Genomic DNA, 20,250 nt, shown 5'->3' on the forward strand with positions numbered 1-20,250 from the left:
CCTCCCTCAGCGCAGCCCAGCCCATATCAGTGTGACCCTTCTCAGCAGGTTCCGCCCTCCGTCATGTAGGAACCCGGTCTGCCCCCTCAGGTCGGAGGAGGGGCTGCAGCTGGTTCCTTTAAGTTGGCGCGGGGGTCCTGGGTGCGCACGCACAGTCTTGAGGACACTGTGCGCTTGCCGTACCCGGCGCTTCGGAGTCTGCCGCTGGTTCCTCCCCCTGGGTCAGGAGAAATAGCCAATCATCGCCCGTGTTAGGTGACGTCACTGGATCCCGGCTGTCGGCTCCCGAGCGAGCGGTTTCAGGCGTCCGCGAGCCGCCTGCCACCTAGCGGCGTCATGGAGGGCGGCAGGAGTGAAAGCTATGGGTCTCGGATGCAGAGACAGGCTGAGCGAGCTGGAGGGAGCAAGGCTGAGTTCACTTTACAGTTTTTAAAGTTCTGCATTTCTATCTCTGCGGTAAGCGAAGAAAAAAATATGAGTCCACATCGCGTGGGAGACAGCCTTCAAACGGAGTCCTGTCACAGGTTTTTGAGAATTGTAGCCAAGTAGTGCTATTTAACTTGTCAGAGGCTAATAAAGACCGTCTTAAATAATACATGATGCATTGGGGTCAAGAGAAGGGCAGATGCTGTCGTGGTGCACCGCACAAGTTTGGACAGAGAAGAACGGGAGACATTCGCAATCCTTCCAGAGTGGATTTCAGATCAGCCCTCTGGGGCATGTGTATCATGTTGATTTTTCCGGAAGCATTTGGTCTCAGCAAAACACCCTCATTCATCACATTAAATTAATGTTAATATCACAACGATCTAATTTGTGAATCTGCTTTCTATAGTTGTATAAGATCTATAAACACTAGGGATTTATGCCTCGTTTTATTTAAGTATTAATAATATCAGATAATTCAATTGACACTGGGTTCTGACCCTTTACCCAAGTTTGAGAATTACCATAGTAGTTGGTGATAATAATTCCAAGCTGAAGAGCCAGGAGCCTGTTTCAGAAAGATCATTGTGGTGGTGTGTGGAGGCAGGGAGGCTGATTAGGAAGGAGTCTGTGACAGTGGTTCAATCAGGAGAGGACGAGGGACTGCATTAGGATGGGAATAAAGAGGGAGGAGAGGAAATGTTCAATTAGTATGGGGGGGAAATATTCATTCTATCATTCCTTTTTTGTTTATTAGGTAGACTACTTCTATAAAAGAAGTATTCTTTTATAAATAAAAGAAACTTTTCCACATTAACTCTTTGTTACCCAGAGATATATTTCATAGGAAAGGCAGGATAAATGCTTGATTGTTTCCCTTTTATTTTACTAGCTTTCAAAGTAAGGACTCGGTTCCCTAGCATCTTTAAAAGTTGACCAATGAGGTTTTCTTCTAATACCATTGTGAACTCATATAACTTTCTCAATCATTGCAAGTTGTTACCATATTTGATGCTTAAATTGTCCTATTTTGGCCAGTGGGAACTTACTTAAGTTGGCTCCTGAGTCCTTTTGACACAACCCTTCAGCTTTCTTGCTGTCTAATATAATAAAATGTTCCAGTCTCATTTTGTTCATATCTAGACCAGAGCTGGTTTCAGCTATTTTTTCCAGTGATTCATTGGAAATGGTCCCTTTTAGTGGGAAATGGCATTTAGATACCACAGTGTGGGTACAATGTATATAAGATTATTTGACCTTAGGAAGAGCAGTTAAATGAATGTGGTTGATTACTCATTCTTCTCAAAAGTCTTTCCAATCTCTTTGTTATGAAAAAATTCAAATGTGCAGAAAAGTTGAAGGCATGCACAATGAACATCTGTATACCCTTCTTCCAGATCCAACATTATTAACATTTTGTCATATTAGTTCTCTCTCTCTAATATAATATAAATATAATATAATCTTATTGTACCATTTGAAAATAAATTGCTGGCATCATGACACTTCATTCCAAAATTGTTAGCATTATCTCTCAAGGTCATTTTCTATGAAACTATACTACCATGTCTCTGAGTACATGAAGTTTAGGATTACTTTAAACTGAAATCTTATCTTGATAGTATTTCAGACTATTCAGGTAGAGTGGATTCCATATGCACAATCATAAATGAACCAGCTTGTAATTATGAATTTTCAGGGAAGGTATAGATATGCCCCCTTCTCCATTTGGTACCACATTTTGAGATAGGCAACTTTCCCTATAGTCCCCTGAGGAAGGGGACGAGGGGCAGGTTAATTTTTAGTTCACCTTAAGACTAAGGGGTAGATCTATAATCATGCCAGTTTTGTGCAGGAAAAGTTTTCTACTAGATGCTCCACCTTGGGTGGTCACTGAGTTTTGTTGCCTTTTCTCTGTACTTCATGAGCCTGTGAAAATGAACCTCAAGTTCATGTGGCTTGGCAAACATCATTAAGGCAAAACTGGCTTATATTCTTTGCCTAGTTTTGGCCTCTATTGATTTTCTATTTTTTTAAAACCACTTTATTGAGTTATAGGTGACATACAAAAAGCTATATAGCAGGTCCTTGAATAACATCGTTTCATTCAACATTGGATAAGAAAAAAAAATCAAATCTGGCCAGGGCCAATCTCTATGTGGAGTTTGCATGTTCTCCCCATGTATGGTAAAACGGACTCATTGTATGTTGTTTTGCTTTAAGTTGCAGTTTACAAAAACCTATTGATGATGTTAACTGGGGACTTACAGTACATATTTAGTGTATACAATTTGATGAATGTGGAGGTACGTATGTATACACCCATGAAACCAACACTACAATCAATGCCATGGATATATACATCACCTCCAAAAGTCTCCTCCTGCCTGATTTATTTACTTATTTATGTATTTAGTTATAAGAACATTTAATATAGGAGCTACCCTCTTTATTAGTGTCTTAGGAGAGCATAATGGGAAAAAAAGATCTACCCTCTTAGCAAATTTTTAAGTATACGGTATAATACAGTGTGTCCCAAAAGTCACCATACATAGGGAAAATGGGAAATTGTAGCTAGATGTACCTTTATTTACAAAATGTTAATTACAAAATTTTACAAAATTTTTCCTTTGTATGGAGACTTTTGGGACACCCTGTATTGTTAACTACAGGCACTGCATTCTACAGTAGATCTCCGGGACTTGTCATCTTGCATAACTGAAATGGTAGTCATCATACTACTCTCTGCTTCTATGAGTCTGACTATTTTAGATTCCTCATATAAGTGGCATTGTGTAATATTTGTTCTTCCATGTGTGGTTTATTTCACTAATATGCTCTAGTTTCATCTATGCTGTCCCCTACTTCTTTTTTTTTTTTTTTGAGACAGAGTCTCGCTCTTTTGCCCTGGCTAGAGTGCAGTGGCGTCGGCCTAGCTCACAGCAACCTCAAACTCCTGGGCTCGAGCAATCCTCCTGCCTCAGCCTCCCAAGTAGCTGGGACTACAGGCATGCGCCACCATGCCTGGCTAATTTTTTCTATATATATTTTTAGCCATCCATATAATTTCTTTCTATTTTTAGTAGAGACGGGGTCTCTCTCTCTTGCTCAGGCTGGTCTCGAACTCCTGATCTCAAGCGATCCACCTGCCTCAGCCTCCCAGAGTGCTAGGATTACAGGCGTGAGCCACCGTGCCCGGGCCTGTCCCCTACTTCTTAAAAGCTCATCTATGCATTTGAAAATATTTTATGATATTTTATGAAATACTTAATAAATATTTTATAGGCTATTTTATCAGCATTTTCAGTTTCAGTAAGACTGTTAGTAAAGCTAACTAGTTCACTATAATGGAAAGTAATGTTTTTTTTTTTTCTGTTTGTTTTTTGAGACAGAGTCTCACTCTGTTGCCCAGGCTAGGGTACTGTGGTGTCAGCCTAGCTCACAGCAACCTCAAACTCCTTGGCTCAAGTGATCCTTCTGCCTCAGCCTCCCGAGTAGCTGGGACTACAGGCATGCGCCACCACGTCTGGCTAATTTTTTCTATATATTTTTAGCTGTCCACCTAATTTCTTTCTATTTTTAGTAGAGGCAGGGTCTGACTCTTGCTCAGGCTGGTCTCGAACTCCTGAGCTCAAACAATCCTCCCACCTCAGCCTCCCAGAGTGCTAGGATTACAGTCGTGAGCCACTGCACCCACCCCGCCATCCCCTTTTGAGCATTATAACTTAGCATAGGAATCCCAGCTTCAGCTTCAGCTATCCCACCTCAGCCATGGCCTAAGATTCCGTCCACTCCCTGTTACTGCTCTTTAGGAGAGGCGGTTGTCAAGTCCCAGGGCTAAAGGAGATGACAATTGCCATGTTTTCTCCCTTCCCTAAAATGAAAGCGAGTCAGTCTGCCACTCTCATGATGTGACTGCTATCACCCATTGGGGATAAATTGGCCTCAGCACACATTTATTGGTATCATGCCACCAAGCAAGGGGCGCTGTCAGAATAGTCCTTCTCCATGCCACTTGTCCCTCCAGCATCAGTTCACATCATATTACTGTTTTTGTTTTGTGTTGTTTTTGAGAGGAAGGTATATTCTTGAAGACTGCTCTGTGTTAATTCCAGCAGCACCTCAATGACGTATGTAACATAAAGTTGATTGCTGTAGATAATCCTCTGAACACCTGTTCTTCCACAATGCTGGAAGTGGAAGTGCTCCAATGTGTCACCCAGCTGGTAATGCTGGCTAATAAAGCTATTGATATTTGACTATATTTTTCATGTAATAAGCCATCTTAAAGTACTTTCATTAGTTCTCATTGTTTTTCAGTTGGTTCTCAGGCTTTTGTAGCTAGGCAGATGATAAATTATTTCTTCCTTTCCAGTATTTATAGTTCTTATTCATTATTTTTATTTTATGCATTGTCTAGAATAATGTTGAATAATAAAGGTGATAGTGATCATTCTTGTCTTGGTTCTGACTTTTACAAAGTGAAGGACTATCAGATGCTAGAATCCATCTGATGCCCAAGGCAGTTACTCCTTCTTAGTACTTCTTCCTGCTAAGCCACGACTCTATTTCAGAAACCTCCCAGTAACATTTCCACAGGTGACTACAGTTAACTGGATTCGCTACAACAGATAAGGTCTATTTGCCAATCTTGGCTCTGTTGTTTCTCCTGGATGTAGTTTGGTATCAGCTATTCATTTCAAATATTCTTTATCATGTTTCTATTCCTGATTTTCTAAAAGTCCGTTTTTTTTTTAAATCACAGTGGGTATTTAATTTTATAAAATATTTTTCACCGGATGCAGTGGCTCATGCATGTAATCCCAGAGTTTTGGGAAGCTGGGGCAGGAGGATTGCTTGAGGCCAGGGGTTTGAGACAAGCCTGGGTAACATACTGAGACTCTGTCTCCTCAAAATTTTTTTTAAAAATTAGCTGGGCCTGGTGGCACATGCCTTTAGTCCCAGCCACTCAGGAGGCTAAGGTGGGAGGACTGCTTGAGCCCAGGAGTTCGAGGCTACAGTGAGTTATGATCTTGCCACTGCACTCTAGCCTAGGTGACAGAATGAAACCTTGTCTCTGATAAAAAAATTTAAAAAATGTAATTTTCCATTATCTGTCAGGGCGATCAAATGGCTTTTATTTCCTTTGGTTTATTCATATGTTAATTGAATTAATAGATTTTCTAAGTCAATTGTTGTAATTTAGCAATAAAGCCTACTAGTCTTAGTGTATATTATTATTCTTTTACAATATGGATAGATTTGTGTAGTTCACACTTTGTGCCAGACACCTGTGCTTGATGCTGGGGATACAATTGCAAACAAGGCAGATAAACGTGGTATCTGCCCTTACTGAGCTGATGATCATTTCAAGGGAGATAAAGAGGTTTGCCAGCACTCCCCTCATCCCGAGCCTCCAGCAGGAATCCCTCAAAACATGGTGTCTGGCAGAGTCTTGGAAGATCTCAGAAAGAGGGCTGTGGTGGTATCTGCTGTGGATTGGAGGAAAGAGGGCAGCCTGCTAGTTGCTATCACTGGGTTGATATTTTATTAGGATTTTTCACGCCTGCAACTTGTGTGAGGTTTGTTAGGTCTTGAATGAAGTTCATACTAACATTGTAAATTAAGTGGAATATGGGTCTTTTGGTAGGGGGCCTATTTGACCACTTTTTCAATTATTTCTATGGTTATTTCATTAGAGAGTTCTATGTCATTTTGGATTGATTTTTCCTAGACAATATTAAATCTCATTGAGGTTTTCTAGTTTATTTAGAGTTTAACTTAGTATTCTTTTTTTTTTTTTTTTGAGACAGAGGCTCACTTTGTTGCCCAGGCTAGAGTGAGTGCCGTGGCGTCAGCCTAGCTCACAGCAACCTCAAACTCCTGGGCTTAAGCGATCCTACTGCCTCAGCCTCCCAAGTAGCTGGGACTACAAGCATGCGCCACCATGCCCGGCTAATTTTTTCTGTATATATTTTTAGTTGTCCAGATAATTTTTATTTCTATTTTTAGTAGAGACGGGGTCTCGCTCAGGCTGGTCTCGAACTCCTGACCTTGAGCGATCCACCTGCCTCGGCCTCCCAGAGGGCTAGGATTACAGGCGTGAGCCACCGCGTCCGGCCTAACTTAATATTCTTTTATAATTAAGAAATTCCTGTGTGCCTGTTGTTAGCCCCTAACCTGCTATCAGGGGGTTTGCATAGTCTTCCTCTTAGCTAGCTTTGCCAGCACTTTGCTTATTTTGTTGTCATGTCAAACAGCTCTTATAATACTCAGTTCAATTGTTTTTCTGTTTTCTGATTTATTGGTTTCTGTCATTAGCTTCATAAATTTCTCGTTTTCTTTAGCTTTATGATCCTCTTCTAGCTTCTTGAATTGACTGCTAGTTATTAGCTAGTTAATTTATTTATTGGCTAGTTGGTTCTAGACCTGTTTGCCTGCCTGGCTGTCCACAGCCTGTCCTGCTGAAGCCACCACGGTCTGCGCACATGCTGTCCTCCCTCCCGAGGCACAGCTGCTGGGTCAGGGTGGCTGTGAGGCCAGCCTGGAGAGAGATGAGTGTGGTGTAGATGCTGCCGCTCGCTTGTGTCTCCTTCCTTCCTGGGCACATGGAAGACGATAATTCTCAGTTGAAAAATATTACCAGCTGGCAAATCTAGGTAAAGTTTGTATTTTTCTTGCAAATTTTCTATAGGTTTGATTTCCGCCCCCCAAATTAAAAAGATTTAAAAATATAGATGACAGAGCCCTATTCCCACAATAACCTAGAAAAGGTTAGGCATGGAAATTTTGAAAAATCACCCTAAGCAATTCTGAAGCACACTCTGCTGAAGAGATCACTGTTGGAGAGATGGTAGGGAAGGGGGCGCAGGGATTTCCTGACGAGCACACCGAGATTGTGAGGGAGTAGAAACCATGATACTACTGACAAGTCCATCTGGGAAGGGGGGAGAGGGGAGACAGACAGACAGAGACAAAGACTTGAGCAGACACACAGAGAGCACATGGCCCCAGGGTGAGAATGAACACAGCAGCATTAGCGCCTGTCTGCTTTCAAGTTCCCAGTTCCTTTCCGTGAGGCCTAGCCGCACAGCAGGGTATACAGTTCCTTCCTTGGAAATCTATTCCTTGAAATCTATTCATCCGTAAGCTATCTTCTATTCCTTCCACTCTTGGCCCTTTTTCTCTAAGTGGGCCAGCCAAAGTACACAATTGTTTCTTGTAGGAAAGCAGCTTCCATTAGAACACGTGTTTAATAATAATACTAACAGTTTATCAGGTGCTAGCAACTATCCTGCTTTACATGCTCCATTTCAGTTAATCCTTACACTAGTACCATTCCCATTTTATGGATGGGAGGAAAACAGACACGAAGAGGTTTACTAATTTGCCCAAAGCTGTACAGCTCGTAAGTGATGGAGCCAGGATCAAGCGTGTGTTAATCATGATGCCAGTATGCAGCTGAGGCTAAAAACTGCCTCTGAATCCAGCTTTGGTTGAATTCTCATTTGATATTTATTTGTAAATGATGGTGTGTAATTGCAAGTTTTTCTTTGCCCCGCCCCATTTTTTTTTGCCCCCCACAACTCACCACGTTGCCCAGGCTGGCATCAAACTCCTGAGCTCAAGCGATCCTCCTGTCCTGGCCTCCCAGAGTGCTAGGATTACAGGCCACCGCACCTGCCAGGCCTGAGCCATCGCACCTAGCCTATTTTTTTTTTTAAACTAAAAATGGTTTTGTGTTGCATGGAATCTTTTGGAGTTTATTCTTTTCACTTCTTGTTGAAATTTTGGTGGTCTCTTGATTTGAGGAATTTTTTCAAAGGTCTCATGATTTTCTCTTTTTACTCATCCTTACAGAGGGGATTTATGTTGCCCTGGTTTGACTTAACAATGAAGTGATTTATCTGGGATCTGTATGAAATTTTACAGCAGTTCCTGGTCAGGATCAAAGACAGAACAGAAAGCTGCAGCCTGCTGTCCTGCGGGCCCAGCAGGCTGTGTGGAGGGGGTGCTGTCATGTCTTTCCTAACTGGACTTTCATTTTATAGATGGTGCAATCTCCAGTTAAACATTTTTCTCCACTGCCACGTCCAACACTGGCCACCCAGGCCTAAGCAACCACTGGCAAGGAGAAGAGGACCACTAGCATGGGCTCAGACTAATCCAGACTCATTCCTGGGCTGGCTCCCCAAGGCTCCCTGAAGTTTCTGGCTGGTTGGAGGAATAAAATTAGGAAGAAGGGACGTGGGGATAAGGACCATGTATCAGCTGCGCAACCAGTGGTGTCTGTCACAGATGCAAAGTCTGTCAGCTTGATATACTACTGCTGTTCTGGGCGTTCCACTCAGCTCCCACCCTCACACTAGCCTGTTTCCTGAGCTGTGAGGCATGTCCCCTACAACTCTAATTCTAAATGACACATACCAAGGCCGTCCTTGGCAGAACAGTGGGGAACATGAAATGTGTTCCTTGGGGCCCAGTGCTCTTGTGCAATTCCCCTGAGATGCCAGTGCCGGGCCTGGTCGGTGTCGGCACTGTCACAGGGTGGGGGCAGGGAGAAGAGCAGGGCTCTGCCTCAGAAAGGTGGGCCAGCTGGGCCCTGACTCAGCCCTAGAACTGTTTTTTGGGGTTGTTTTGAGACGGGGTCTTGCTGTGTTGCCCAGGCTGGACACAAACTCCCCGGCTTAAATGTCACGCGATTCTCCTACCTCAGCCTCACAGATAGCTGGAACTACAGGCATGCACCACCGTGCCTGGCCCAGGGCTGGGTTTTAGTCATGCTCTCCCCTCTCTCTCAGATCTCATTTTCCTGTACTTTGTCTTCTCTTACAGTATGAATCGTTTTCTTAACAAATTCTAATTTGTTAAGAAAGTCTTATCCCTTGCCCCAAGTCTTACCCCTTGCCCCAACTTTCTCCTCCTGTCACCTCCCTGCCCTGAACTCCCACAGGAAGACTCCCTGTATCCACTGGATTTGTCATCGTTCATTGATCTCTCTTACGTGTTAGAAGCTTAGAGACAACATAGACACTAAGGGAGGAAATTAAGTTTTAGCAGCTGTGTGCTAGGTGCGGGGATAAGTTCTTTCACACGTACTAGCTTCCTTGATCCTTATAGACCATGGTAGCTTAGGTTATTTTAACCTTCATGGTATAGTTTAGGGAGGTTAGGCTCAAGGTCTCAAGCTATTATGAGCCTGTGACTGCCTGACCTCTCCCCTACACCACCATTCTCGATTCATGGTTTTCATAATTACACAACACATTTGCATACATTAATTTGAGCCTCACAGCAGGAGCAAGGTGAGCAGTAGTATCTGCATTTTAGAGGACAGTGGGGTCAGACTTGTCCAAAGGCACGTGGAACTCAGCTTTTCCGACTCCCACGTCAGTGCACATCCTGCCACCATGGAGTGTATCTAGCGCAGCGTGGCCTGTTTGTTGACTGGATGATTCAGATATACCAGGTACTCAACAAATTATTCTTAAGTTATATTTTTGCAAATAAACCTAACATTACTGCCTAGAGGTCTCTAGGTTCCTTTTTTCTCTATCACCTGTCCCTTATCACCTCCCCTCTGGGCTCAGGCTCCCCTCGGAGACCCTCTTTCCCCAGGAACTGCATCCCCTTCCCCAAGGCTCACAAAGAGTACAACAGCCCGTCTCCCGGGCAGGTGCTTGGAGGGTGTGCAGGAGGGAAGGGTAGTTTCTGAGATGGAGCTGAATGGCCGGCCACCTCCCACCTCGGGGCTCCCTTGCTCCGGGCTTGGGGAAGCTGCACTCCTCAGCCTCTTCCCTGCTCCGGGTGGCAGGATGGCATTTGTTCTGGGGCAGACGGGCCAGTGAGCCCCTGCTCTCCCGCTGGGCAGGCCTTGGCCCTGGCAGCCCTCACACTAGTGCCCCTCCCACTCAGCCCCGCCCCTTCCTCCGGCCCCACAGCCCTGGACACAGTACACACAGCCGAGAGCCCCGGCTCAAAGGGAAACAAAAGGAACTGCCTGAGTTCCCATGGCTGTGGCCAGCACCTTCATACCTGGGCTCAAATCTCAGAACCCTCATTACATCCCAGGGTAAGACTTCTACCCGGAGCAACCCCCTGCTTGCTGCTGGGAATAGGATTATAGGGATAGAGGGATGTAGGAGTATGCCACCTAGACATTGGGGCCAAGCAGATGCATTGGTTTGGGGGGCCCAGGGTTGGGGGCTCTATGGTGCTGCATGCAAAACGAAAAGCCAGGGAATGGTGACAGCCAGATCTGCCATGAAGCTTTGTGTTGTCTTCTCCATGGGAACAGGGGAACAGGGACAGGAAGGATAGACAGCCCAGGCAGAGAACTTAGAAACGCCTGCTCCAAATATATGTAACAGCTGAGTCCAGAAAGATCAGGGCTCCTGGTCTGTTCTGGCCCTGGGGATGGGGGATTCTGGAGGTGAGTGGTGAGTCCTATGCTACAGGTACACTGGACACTGCCCACTACTTCGGTTCAGCATGGGCCAGACCTACGGGCAGGTGACTGGCCAGCTACTTCGAGGCCCTCCTGGTCTAGCCTGGCCCCCTGCCCATCGCACACTTCTGCCTCCCATCCGGCCTCCAAGATCTCCTGAAGTTCCCAGGGGGAGCCTACGGCTCAGGCGTGGGCACGAAAGGCTCAGCTCCTGCGTGATCCCTGGGTACACAGGTTTGTACACAGGTATGAACAGGCGCCCCCATCCCAGAACATGTGTTCCAAATTCTAACAGAAATCTTCCTTGCCCCCTGCCTGCCCAGGTTTCATACCCCGGGCACAGTTCATCTTTGCCAAGAACTGCAGCCAGGTCTGGGCTGAGGCTCTGAATGATTTTACCCAGCTGTATGGGGGGCAAGGGAGCCAAGAGCTGCCCAAGGAGGCCAAGGGAGAAAAAGACTTGGAGAAAGAGCAAGAGTCAAAGCCGGGGCTAGAGCTGGAGGAGGAGAAGGAGGCAGTGCTGGAGGAGGTGGACCAAGTGAGAGCAAGGAGGCTGGGGGGGCGCAGTGGCTGGAGGTGGGGAGTGCAGCGGGCGGAGGTGGGGAGCCTTGCCTCTGTGTCCAGGCCTGAGGTGGCCATGGGGAATGTGGCTATGGGTATGGGCATGTGGGCTTGACCATCAGCTCCACCTCCTTGGGAGCTGGGGTTACAGCAGACGGGCTGAACTGGATAGCCTTATTTTTCTTTTATCAACTATCTCACAGGCGTCCCCCTACTCCATGGATGACGGAGACCCTCAGAAATTCTTCATGTCAGGTGAGAAGAGGTGGGTGACGACCAAAGGGTTGGGGAGGCCCCGGGATGTCTTGGCTCAGTGTCCCCATCCCCCGCAGGCTTCACTGGCTACGTGCCCCGTGCCCGCTTCCTCTTCGGCTCCAGCTTTCCTGTGCTCACCAACCAGGCGCTGCGGGAATTTGGGCAGAAGGACTCACAGGGCGGAGCCCAGAAGGATCCCAAACACCTCCCCCCACTTCCCAGGATCTACCGGCAGAGGCTGGGGCTCGTACCTAACTACGGGGGCTATGTGCCAGGTGGGAATGGCCCCCAGGGAGGCTTTGGGGGCTGGGGTGCTTGTGTGGGTGTGGAATGGGTGGAGGTGGTTTGGGGGGTTGGAACTAATAGAAATGGGAGTACTGCACATCATGTGGTTCAGCTTTCTCATTAGCAGAAAAGGAAACTGAGGAAGCTCACAGTGGGGAGTTAGGACCAGATTTCAGAGGGCAGTTTGGAGGGTCTGGCCGATTGGCTGAGAATTAAATGGTTTTCCCATGCCACTGGCTACACATGACAGCCTCTCTTGGCCACACAGGGTATAAGTTCCAGTTTGGCCACACATTTGGGCATCTCACCCATGATACTCTAGGCCTCAGCACCTTCCAGAAGCAGCTCCTGGCTTAGGCTCCTGGACTTCAAGCTCTTCTTTCCCTCTTCATCCTATCCCAGCCATCCTTCTGGAAGGATGGGGGGGGCACAACGAGAAGATGGTTTGGAGGCTGAGCACCTTTTTTATTAATAGGTGTAATAAATAAATAAATACATACATAAACAGAAGCCTGGGCTCCTCCTCCCACTTCTGACGACCAGGCACTGGCCACAGCCTATTTACAGCTGGGGGGCTTAGGGATCTGGCCCCAATACTGTTACCCATCCTCATCTCCACCTGGCCTAGGGAACCCCACAGATGGCCTTCTGGGCCACATCCCCCCATAGGGACTTGCTCGTCTACACCCATGAAAGGGCTGGCCCAGATGGGCCGGGGAAATCCTGGAAGCCCAGTGCTGCGTCCCTTCCCTCCTTTCCTGGGTGGAGGTGTGGACGAGGTCACCAGGACAGTTAGGGGGGAGAATTAATACTGAGCACAGGGAGCAGGCGCCAGCACAGGGATATGTGGCCCCAGCGCTCAGTCTACTCTCTGTGGCCAAGCCAGAGGGCTTGGGAAAGGCTCTCAGGCTCTGAGTCTGGGGGTTGTGAGGGTCCGAGGCCACCAGCATGCACAGGGTCTCAGTTTTGGCTGCTTCCAGGGGTTGGGCTTGGAGTTGGGGTCAATGTCACATAGGCCAGAGGCACCAGGCCAGAGTCAGGGCCGCGGCTGCAGCGCAGCCAGTCTCCTCCGGCTGGCCCCAGCACCCGTAGGATATCTCCCTTGTGGAAGCTCAGCTGTCCAGGGCCTGTGGCCAGATGGTGGCACAGTGCCTGCACCTCGCTGGGGAGACAACACAAGGAGGTCAGAGAAACCCCATCAAAAGCCAAACCCAGCCCCACAGTCCTTCCATCTCCCCAGGCTCACCACGGAGGCTTGGAATGCAGGGCTGGAGAGTGAGGCTCCTGCAGGCTGTCCTTGGGCTCTGGCTCCCGCAGGGCACCCATCGTCTGTGCTACTAGCTGGAACATGGACTTGTCCAGGCTCAGCCAGTTTGAGGGGAGCCTAGGGGACAGCAGGGGGGCTCTGGCTCTGCCCATGTTCTGGCTTAGACCCGGCTCCCCACTCCCTCCATCCTCACCATGGGCAGGCTCTCACCTGTTTGTGGGCCGGGCCTCCCGCTGAGCTTTTCGGGAGCCAAAGAGGTGTCCCCACTTGATGCCTCCAGGTGAAGAGTCTGAGGCCCCTTCCTCATTTTCTGCTGGTGGGGCAGCGGGCCCCTCCCTCTCCCGACTGCGCCTCAACTCAGCCAGCACAGAGTCAGGGGGGCTCCCCATCCAGAAGGGCCAGCCCCTCTCCCGGCTCAGGGCCTCCTCTGGGGCAGGGCAGGCCTCAGCCCCCTCCACAACTCCCTCTCGGGGTGGTGGAGCCTGGGGAGGCCCCCCGCCTCCTGCCCCTTTCTTTTTCTCACTGCTGCTGCCACTGCTGCTGTTGCTGCTGCCACGAGGGAACCTAGAAGCCTCAGTGGAGCCATCGATGTAGACCTGGGAGCTCTGCATGAGCTGGTACCACCAGCCAGCCTGCCCACTGCGGGCCCACCTGCCACGTCCTGAGCCCCCAGCTGCCTCTGCCACCTCTTCTGTCTCCTCTTCCTCTTCTCCACCTTCTGGGGCACCCACACCCTTCACCCGCTCCCCATGGGCTGCCCTGTCCATGTCTCCAGGGCCCTCCTGGCCCCGGGCCCGGGCCAACTGCAGTGTCGAGTGGGCAGACAGCAGCAGGTCCTGGGACACCCGCAGCAGTTCCTTGTGCTGCCGCTGCTGCTGCCCACTTTGCAGCAGCCGGTGCTGGAACAGCAAGTCGAGGCTGAAGGGCAGGAGGGCCAGGGGCTGTAGCAGCAGCAGCAGCTCCTCGAAGAGGCCAGGGCACACAGTATGAGCTGCACTCAGGAAGCCCCAGGGCTGGTAGTGGGTCTGGATGATATCTAGGGGGAAACAGAGAGGCACTGATCCACACAGAGAAGCAGAGCCTGGCCTGAGGGGACTTTGAAAGACAACTTGGGCAGAGCCACTGTACAGCTGCACAGGCTGTGTACTGGGCAACTTAGATGCACTACAATGTAAACGATGCCTCCTGTTGTTGTGCAGTGCATTAACTCCACAACCCCAGGTGGTGGCTTTGAGTTTAGTGGAAGAGGTGTTGGGGTTCCTGGCCACCCTGACTTCCAGATTGCTTGAGCATCCTCCTGACTCCAGGCTCTCACTCAAACAGAAGCTCAAAGTTCTGAGGATGAAAGCTTGTGTGGCCTCCCTCCCCACTGCCAGCAACTGAAAAGACAGCTCTTCCTTCCTCCTTTGAGCCTCTGAGGTCTGGCCCATGTTGTGTTTGTGAGACCGAGCAGTGTTCTGGGCATTACCTTCGTGGTTATAGAGGTGATTAAACCAGAACTCCAGGGACCGGATGCTGTAGGGAGAGAGTGAAGAGAGCTGAGTCTTATTATACAGCCAGATAATAAGGTACAAAGAGGACGGAGACAGGGGGTCAGATGCAGGGAGGAAGTACAGGTGAATGGCTCCTTCTATGGTAGGGATGCTTCCTGGTTCATTTCATGTAATGTAATTCCAGAAAGTCAGTGGGGATGTGGGGAAGGTGAACATGTGATTCACAAGCCAATCACTTCCTCCTAGGATGGAGTCAGGGCAGCTACTGAGTGAAGGGACAGGCAGCTCAGGGCCAGAGGGGATGACCTGGGCCTACACTTGAGAAAAAATTAATACTACGAGGAAGGTCCCAAGGTGGACTTAGGGCCAAGCAGGATTGGGAAGCAGTGCTGGAATTGAGAGGATCAGGGTTTACAAGGTCCAGATAACTTCAGAAACCCATCTCATTTCCAAATAAGCCAGATTATAGATTTGTAAAAGCAGAAGACCACGTTGGTGATGAGTGTCAGAGGGTCATGGGTGCAGCGGGAAAGCAGCGACCTACTGAGGGATCATAGCCAGGTGGGGAGAGAGTGAGCCTGAGCCCTGGCCTCAGAGCGTGCAGGTCTGCCCTTTCTGTCTCCGTTGAGGGAGCTGGTTCCTCAGGAGGCAGACAGAGCCCAGGTAGAGGGCTGGTTGTTTAGGGCTATGGTCCCCAAGCCCCTGTCCGTGGCCTGTTACGGATTGGGCTGCAGAGCTACTTCCAACCCCCTGTCCATGGAAAAACTGTCTTGCATGAAACCAGTCCCTGATGCCAGAAAGGTCGGGGAGCACTGGTTTAGGACGTCTTGCTGCTCCGCACACTCACTTGAGCAGGCCGAGGATGAAGGCGTTGAAGCGCATGGTGTGACTGGTGAGCTCTGGGAATTGGCTGACTTTGTTGTAGAGGCCGTGCAGGACCTTGGTGGACGGGCCTGGGAGGAAGCCAGGGTTGGAGATCACACACCCAATTTCTGGAATCCTAAATTCAGCCTGGGGTCCCCATCTTGCCACCCAGCACTTACCTAGCTGTGTGGAAGCCTCAATCACACTCCACGGCATGTTCTTACGTTGCCCGATGATGACATCTAGTACAAAGGCCTTGAGCCCATCCTCCAGCAAGGCCCGGACCGCAGGGCACAGGTACTTCAGAACCAGGTGGCCCACGTTGGGGCTCACGGAACTGTTTCCCAGCTTTGCCTGAAGACGCAGTAGGGAAGTGCAGGAGGTCACCCGAAGCCTGACTCGGAGCCCACACACCACTCAGCCCACCCTCATGCTTCCCTCTTGCCATCCCCATCCCCAGGCACCCAACCCCGGGTTCTACATGCAAGAGAGCAGGGGAGGTGCTGGCGCAGAACAGGTGAGGTCTGCTCGGCAGAGCTCGGCTCTCCACGCTTTCCTGCCTACCTTCACCCCAGGATCCCGGCTTGTGCCAAAATGGGCCACGATGAGGTCCACAGCGGTGTTAACCGCTTTTACCAGCCCTGAAAGGAAGAATTTGATGTGACAGGTCCCTGAGCAAGTCCCTGGCCAACTCAGTGGGAATGGGGAAGGGTTCCCACGCTTACTCTCAGTCCCTGCACTTGCACACGCGTCTCCTCCAAACGTCCAGGCCTGGCCCTTTCTGTTTCTGCCGAGTTCCAAAGCCCTTCCTGTCTTTATGCCCAAGCGTGGACCCAAATCAGCAATACCATTGCCAAGACCCTCAACTTTCTCAGTTCCCAGCCCCAGTGGACTGATCCTGGATTTCTCCACTCTGAGAAACCAGGACACTGACCTGAAGAAAACCCAAGTTGCTCACCCCAGTGCCAGACAAGGGTGATTCTTTGACATGTGCCTTGACAGCATCTGCTACACCCCCAAGCTGCCGTCCAAACCTTTACCCGCGACTCTAGCCCTTGGTTCTACTTCACACAGAGAACAGATGCCTGATCATGAATTCCTTCAACTTCCCCCTCCCTGCAAAACGCACAACAGTATCATATCTACACCTCCTCGCCGTCCTGCCCTCTTGCTCCCTTCACCTTTTGGAGGAAGGTGGCCGTTCCTCTCTGGGCCCAGGTTCTTCCCTCTAAGCTCTGAATCTCCCACTGTCTCTGCAAGGACCTTCACCTTCGCTTTTCTCCCTTTGCACAGGCTCCTCCCCTTCAGCTCACAATTATGCTCAATTCTCTCCCCACCACCTCGCTGAAATTGCTTAGTTCAGTGGTTGCTTATTTGCTAAATAGAGTGGTTCTTTCAGCCCTCATCTTAGTAGATGTCACCAACATGCTCACCCAAGTGGCCAGGCCCTCCAGTGCCTTCAGCCGCCCCTCCGCCCCTCCGAGCGCTCGGGCATTTGTTCCTTATGTGGCCGCCTCCGTCACTGGACTTAGCTCACTGAGGGAAGGGACTGGAGCCCGACTCGTAAGCCACTGTGATAGATGACACTTGCTCACTCGCACACACAATACACAGTTCGCAGACTTCTACCTCTTGCCCCAGCACCTGTGCTCTGCCACTGCCTCCCAGCACTTGGCGCTGTAAGGCAGGGAACTAGTGCGGAGGGCTAGACAGTAGGACAACAGGCGTGAACAGGTAGTGACAGCAGAACCCCAGGCTTAAACTGGGCGTTATAAGCACCTTTTTTCTGAAGCAGGTCAATGGAGATGGCTTCTGAGTTGCCATCTGGGGACAGACAAAACTCAGCTGGAGGCTTCTCAGTCAAGGAAAAGGGGTCCTGGAAGTCAGGGCAGGTCAGTAGTAACGGCTTCACTACTTGACCTGGAAAGAAGAGAAAAATCAACCCTGAGCCATTCTCACTCCGAGTCGCAGCTCACCCCAGTGCCTCCTCCTCTCGCAGACATGTTCCTCTGGGACTGACCCCTTCTCTAGCCCTCCCAGCCGTGGCAGGGCCTGCTCTGGGTGTACTGGAAACCTGGCCCGCATACCATTCAGCCGGCAGTTCAGATGGCTGGCAGCACTGAGGGAGCCAGGGAACTCAAAGATGGGGTTTCTTCGGGCCAGCCGAGCTTCCTGTGGCCTTCGGTCTAGGCTCCCTGACAAACCAGGTGGACCTAGTGGGTTCTTCCTCCTGTATTCCCGCCACTTGAGGGCTTGAGGGGATAGGTGGTTGGCTGGAAGTGGAACAGGTCAGCAGAAGAGACAGACAGGAAAGAGTTAGCAGGAGACAGCATTTGGGTGGATATGACACCCAATGGGCCCATGTGAAACGGTAGGGTTGGGAGTGTGTGGATATTATCCCCAGATGCTGGGGAAGGAGATGCAGACATCTTAACCTCTGACCCCAGGCTGGAGTATAAGAAACGATTCAAAGGGGAGGTAGGAGTACTTGGGTGGGGGTGGGGTGGTGAAGCTCATACCATTACTAGGCCTGGACGCCATGCCGCCCTCACCACCTCCCTGGGCCAGGCTCTCGGCTCTGCTGAAGCCAGATCTCCAGGAGCCCAGAGGCGGCAAGCTTCCTATTCCATGGAGTCGGTACTCAGCCAAGGTCAGCATCTTCTGATCCTCCTTTTGTGGCTGCTGGGAAATGGCAGGCTGGACAGCTGGAGGACAGGAGTGGCTCCATGGGGGTAGGTTCTCTGGGGCTTTGGCCTGCTCTGGGGGAGGGGAGCACGAAGTGGAGGCAGAAGAGTCAGTGCTGGGCCCAAAGGGGCCAGCAGTACGGATGGGGGAGTAGCTGCCCAGGGGTGATGGCCGTGAGGTCTCTGGCTCTGGCCCAGCTTTCCTGGCACCTCTGCCAGTGGTTCGAGGGGTAGATGCCTGTGGCTCCCCTGAGGGAGCTGGGGCTGGGACTTGAGCAGCAGGAGCAGCCAGTGGGGCAGGCTGCTGTGTACGGCTGCAGCCCGAGAGGCTATAGAGCTGGGAAAGACTGTGGAGGGCCCGGGACTTGGCCAGCTGCTTGGGAAAGTGGTGCTGGAACACGAAGGGCTGGATGGGCAGCGTGGTTGGCCTCTGCTCCTTGCTGTAGCGAAGGACTGGTCGGCTCTCAGCACCACCCCCTGGAGCAACAGGGATGGAGAAGGAGTCAGTCAGACAATGAAACCCACGACAGAAAACACAGAAGCAGAGATAGGAGATGGTGTCCGCTGGGAAAAGGGGAAAGATGGGCAGGACCTGGGTTGTAGCAATTGAATGGAGTGCAAGTAATCCAAGTTTGTGGAATGGGACACTGTTCTCGCTTTCTTTCGTAAAACTTTTCCTATTGTTTTTATGACACTGAACTATCTTGTACTTCTTTGCTGTTCAGTCCCTCTTTGTCTTCTTTCTTCCTTTTTTTTTTTTCTTTTTGAGACAGAATCTCGTTCTGTTGCCCAGGCTAGAGTGCCATGGCATCAGCCTAGCTCACAGCAACCTCAAACTCCTGGGCTCAAGCAGTCCTTCTGCCTCAGCCTCCCGAGTAGCTGGGACTACAGGCATGCGCCACCATGCCTGGCTAATTTTTCTATTTTTAGTAGAGACAGGGTCTTGCTTTTGCTCAGGCTGGTTTTGAACTCCTGACCTCAAGTGATCCTCCCACCTTGGCCTCCCAGAGTGCTAGGATTGATTACAGGCATGAGCCACCATGCCCTGCCCCTCTTCATTTTCTTGACTCTAGAAGTGTATATCTTAAGGCTCAATTCTTACATCTCATCTTACACTTTTTCCTTGGGACAGCTTAAGCTCAGACTCCCAAACCCACAGCTTTAGCCCTGACCCTCCTCTTGGTCTCTAGATCATTCTGCTTTAGGGCTCTGCTATCACTTATTTGCTGTTTCAAAACAGCTCTTCCATCATCTTTCTCCTTTTTCCCTGATACTTCCACTTCTGTCATGGCAGGGCCACCATCTTTGTTCCTAAGGCCTAAAGACTTGGGAGTCAGAGGCACAGATTTTCAGTGTCAAGATGTTACTGACTTCAAGATTTTGCTCATCATCCCCTGTCTCCACTCATTGCCAGCACATTTCATTTTTAAGCAAATCTAGCCATAATAAAATATTTCCTTACTCGCAGCCAGCCTCCTTGTTATCCCTGGCCACCTCCCCTCCACACACACTCTTTCATGATCATTGGAACCACAGAGTCCATGTCTGCTCCCTCTGCACGGAGGTGAGTTCCCCAAGGCTGGGCTTCTTCTGTTCTTTCAGCAAGTCCTCAGGTCAATGTCCCTCAAAACATGGGGCTCAGAACCAAACACAACATTCCAGGACCACGCACGGTGGGACGGTGTTGAGTCTGCGCTGCGCCTCTACCAAAACGCTGCGCGCACTGTAAACATCAGAATGAACACCAGGTGGCGCTACAAGCACTCCCACGGCCTAAAACCCGGGCTGTGGCTTGCCAGCAGGGCTGCGCACCAGCTGTGTGCGGCAGGAATTAGTATTCTTGATAGATCGGGAGATTTGAAATTGAGAGATTAAGTAATTTGCTCAAGGTCACACAACTAGGAAGTGGCAGAGCTAGAATTCTGCCTAAGCCAGAGTCTGACTGTGGAGCCAATGTTCTTTTTACGT

At 49.7% G+C, this 20,250-nt stretch overlaps 2 protein-coding genes across 7 annotated transcripts in view; one reads left to right on the forward strand and one right to left on the reverse strand.

The window, feature by feature from the left end:
* Positions 1 to 10,368: 10,368 nt before the first annotated feature.
* FAM166B (family with sequence similarity 166 member B) lies at positions 10,369 to 12,484 on the forward strand. 3 transcript variants are annotated; one of them, XM_045562880.1, is made up of 6 exons: positions 10,369 to 10,498; positions 10,884 to 11,107; positions 11,197 to 11,461; positions 11,638 to 11,689; positions 11,835 to 11,964; positions 12,243 to 12,484. In XM_045562880.1, exons 1-6 carry the CDS (start codon positions 10,437 to 10,439, stop codon positions 12,329 to 12,331), a joined length of 822 nt encoding a protein of 273 aa, XP_045418836.1. In that variant the 5' UTR covers positions 10,369 to 10,436; the 3' UTR covers positions 12,332 to 12,484. The 3 variants fall into 3 exon arrangements, with proteins under 3 accessions (XP_045418836.1, XP_045418834.1, XP_045418835.1); XM_045562878.1 differs by having other exon boundaries at positions 11,197 to 11,411; positions 11,767 to 11,964; XM_045562879.1 differs by having other exon boundaries at positions 11,197 to 11,411; positions 12,243 to 12,333.
* RUSC2 (RUN and SH3 domain containing 2) overlaps positions 12,419 to 20,250 on the reverse strand; it is a 54,603-nt gene continuing 46,771 nt past the window's right edge. For all 4 annotated transcript variants that reach the window (XM_045562874.1, XM_045562875.1, XM_045562876.1 and 1 more), the window contains exons 3-12: positions 18,118 to 18,759; positions 17,686 to 17,871; positions 17,378 to 17,518; positions 16,163 to 16,239; positions 15,778 to 15,952; positions 15,582 to 15,687; positions 14,710 to 14,756; positions 13,452 to 14,277; positions 13,221 to 13,358; positions 12,419 to 13,136 (exon numbers count right to left, since the gene is read on the reverse strand). In XM_045562874.1, coding sequence (XP_045418830.1) covers positions 12,935 to 13,136; positions 13,221 to 13,358; positions 13,452 to 14,277; positions 14,710 to 14,756; positions 15,582 to 15,687; positions 15,778 to 15,952; positions 16,163 to 16,239; positions 17,378 to 17,518; positions 17,686 to 17,871; positions 18,118 to 18,759 — 2,540 coding nt within the window. In that variant the 3' untranslated portion in view covers positions 12,419 to 12,934. The remainder of the gene's footprint in view (positions 13,137 to 13,220; positions 13,359 to 13,451; positions 14,278 to 14,709; positions 14,757 to 15,581; positions 15,688 to 15,777; positions 15,953 to 16,162; positions 16,240 to 17,377; positions 17,519 to 17,685; positions 17,872 to 18,117; positions 18,760 to 20,250) is intronic.

The sequence above is a fragment of the Lemur catta genome, chromosome 10, assembly GCF_020740605.2.
Source record: "Lemur catta isolate mLemCat1 chromosome 10, mLemCat1.pri, whole genome shotgun sequence".
Classification (NCBI taxonomy): Eukaryota; Metazoa; Chordata; class Mammalia; order Primates; family Lemuridae; genus Lemur; species Lemur catta.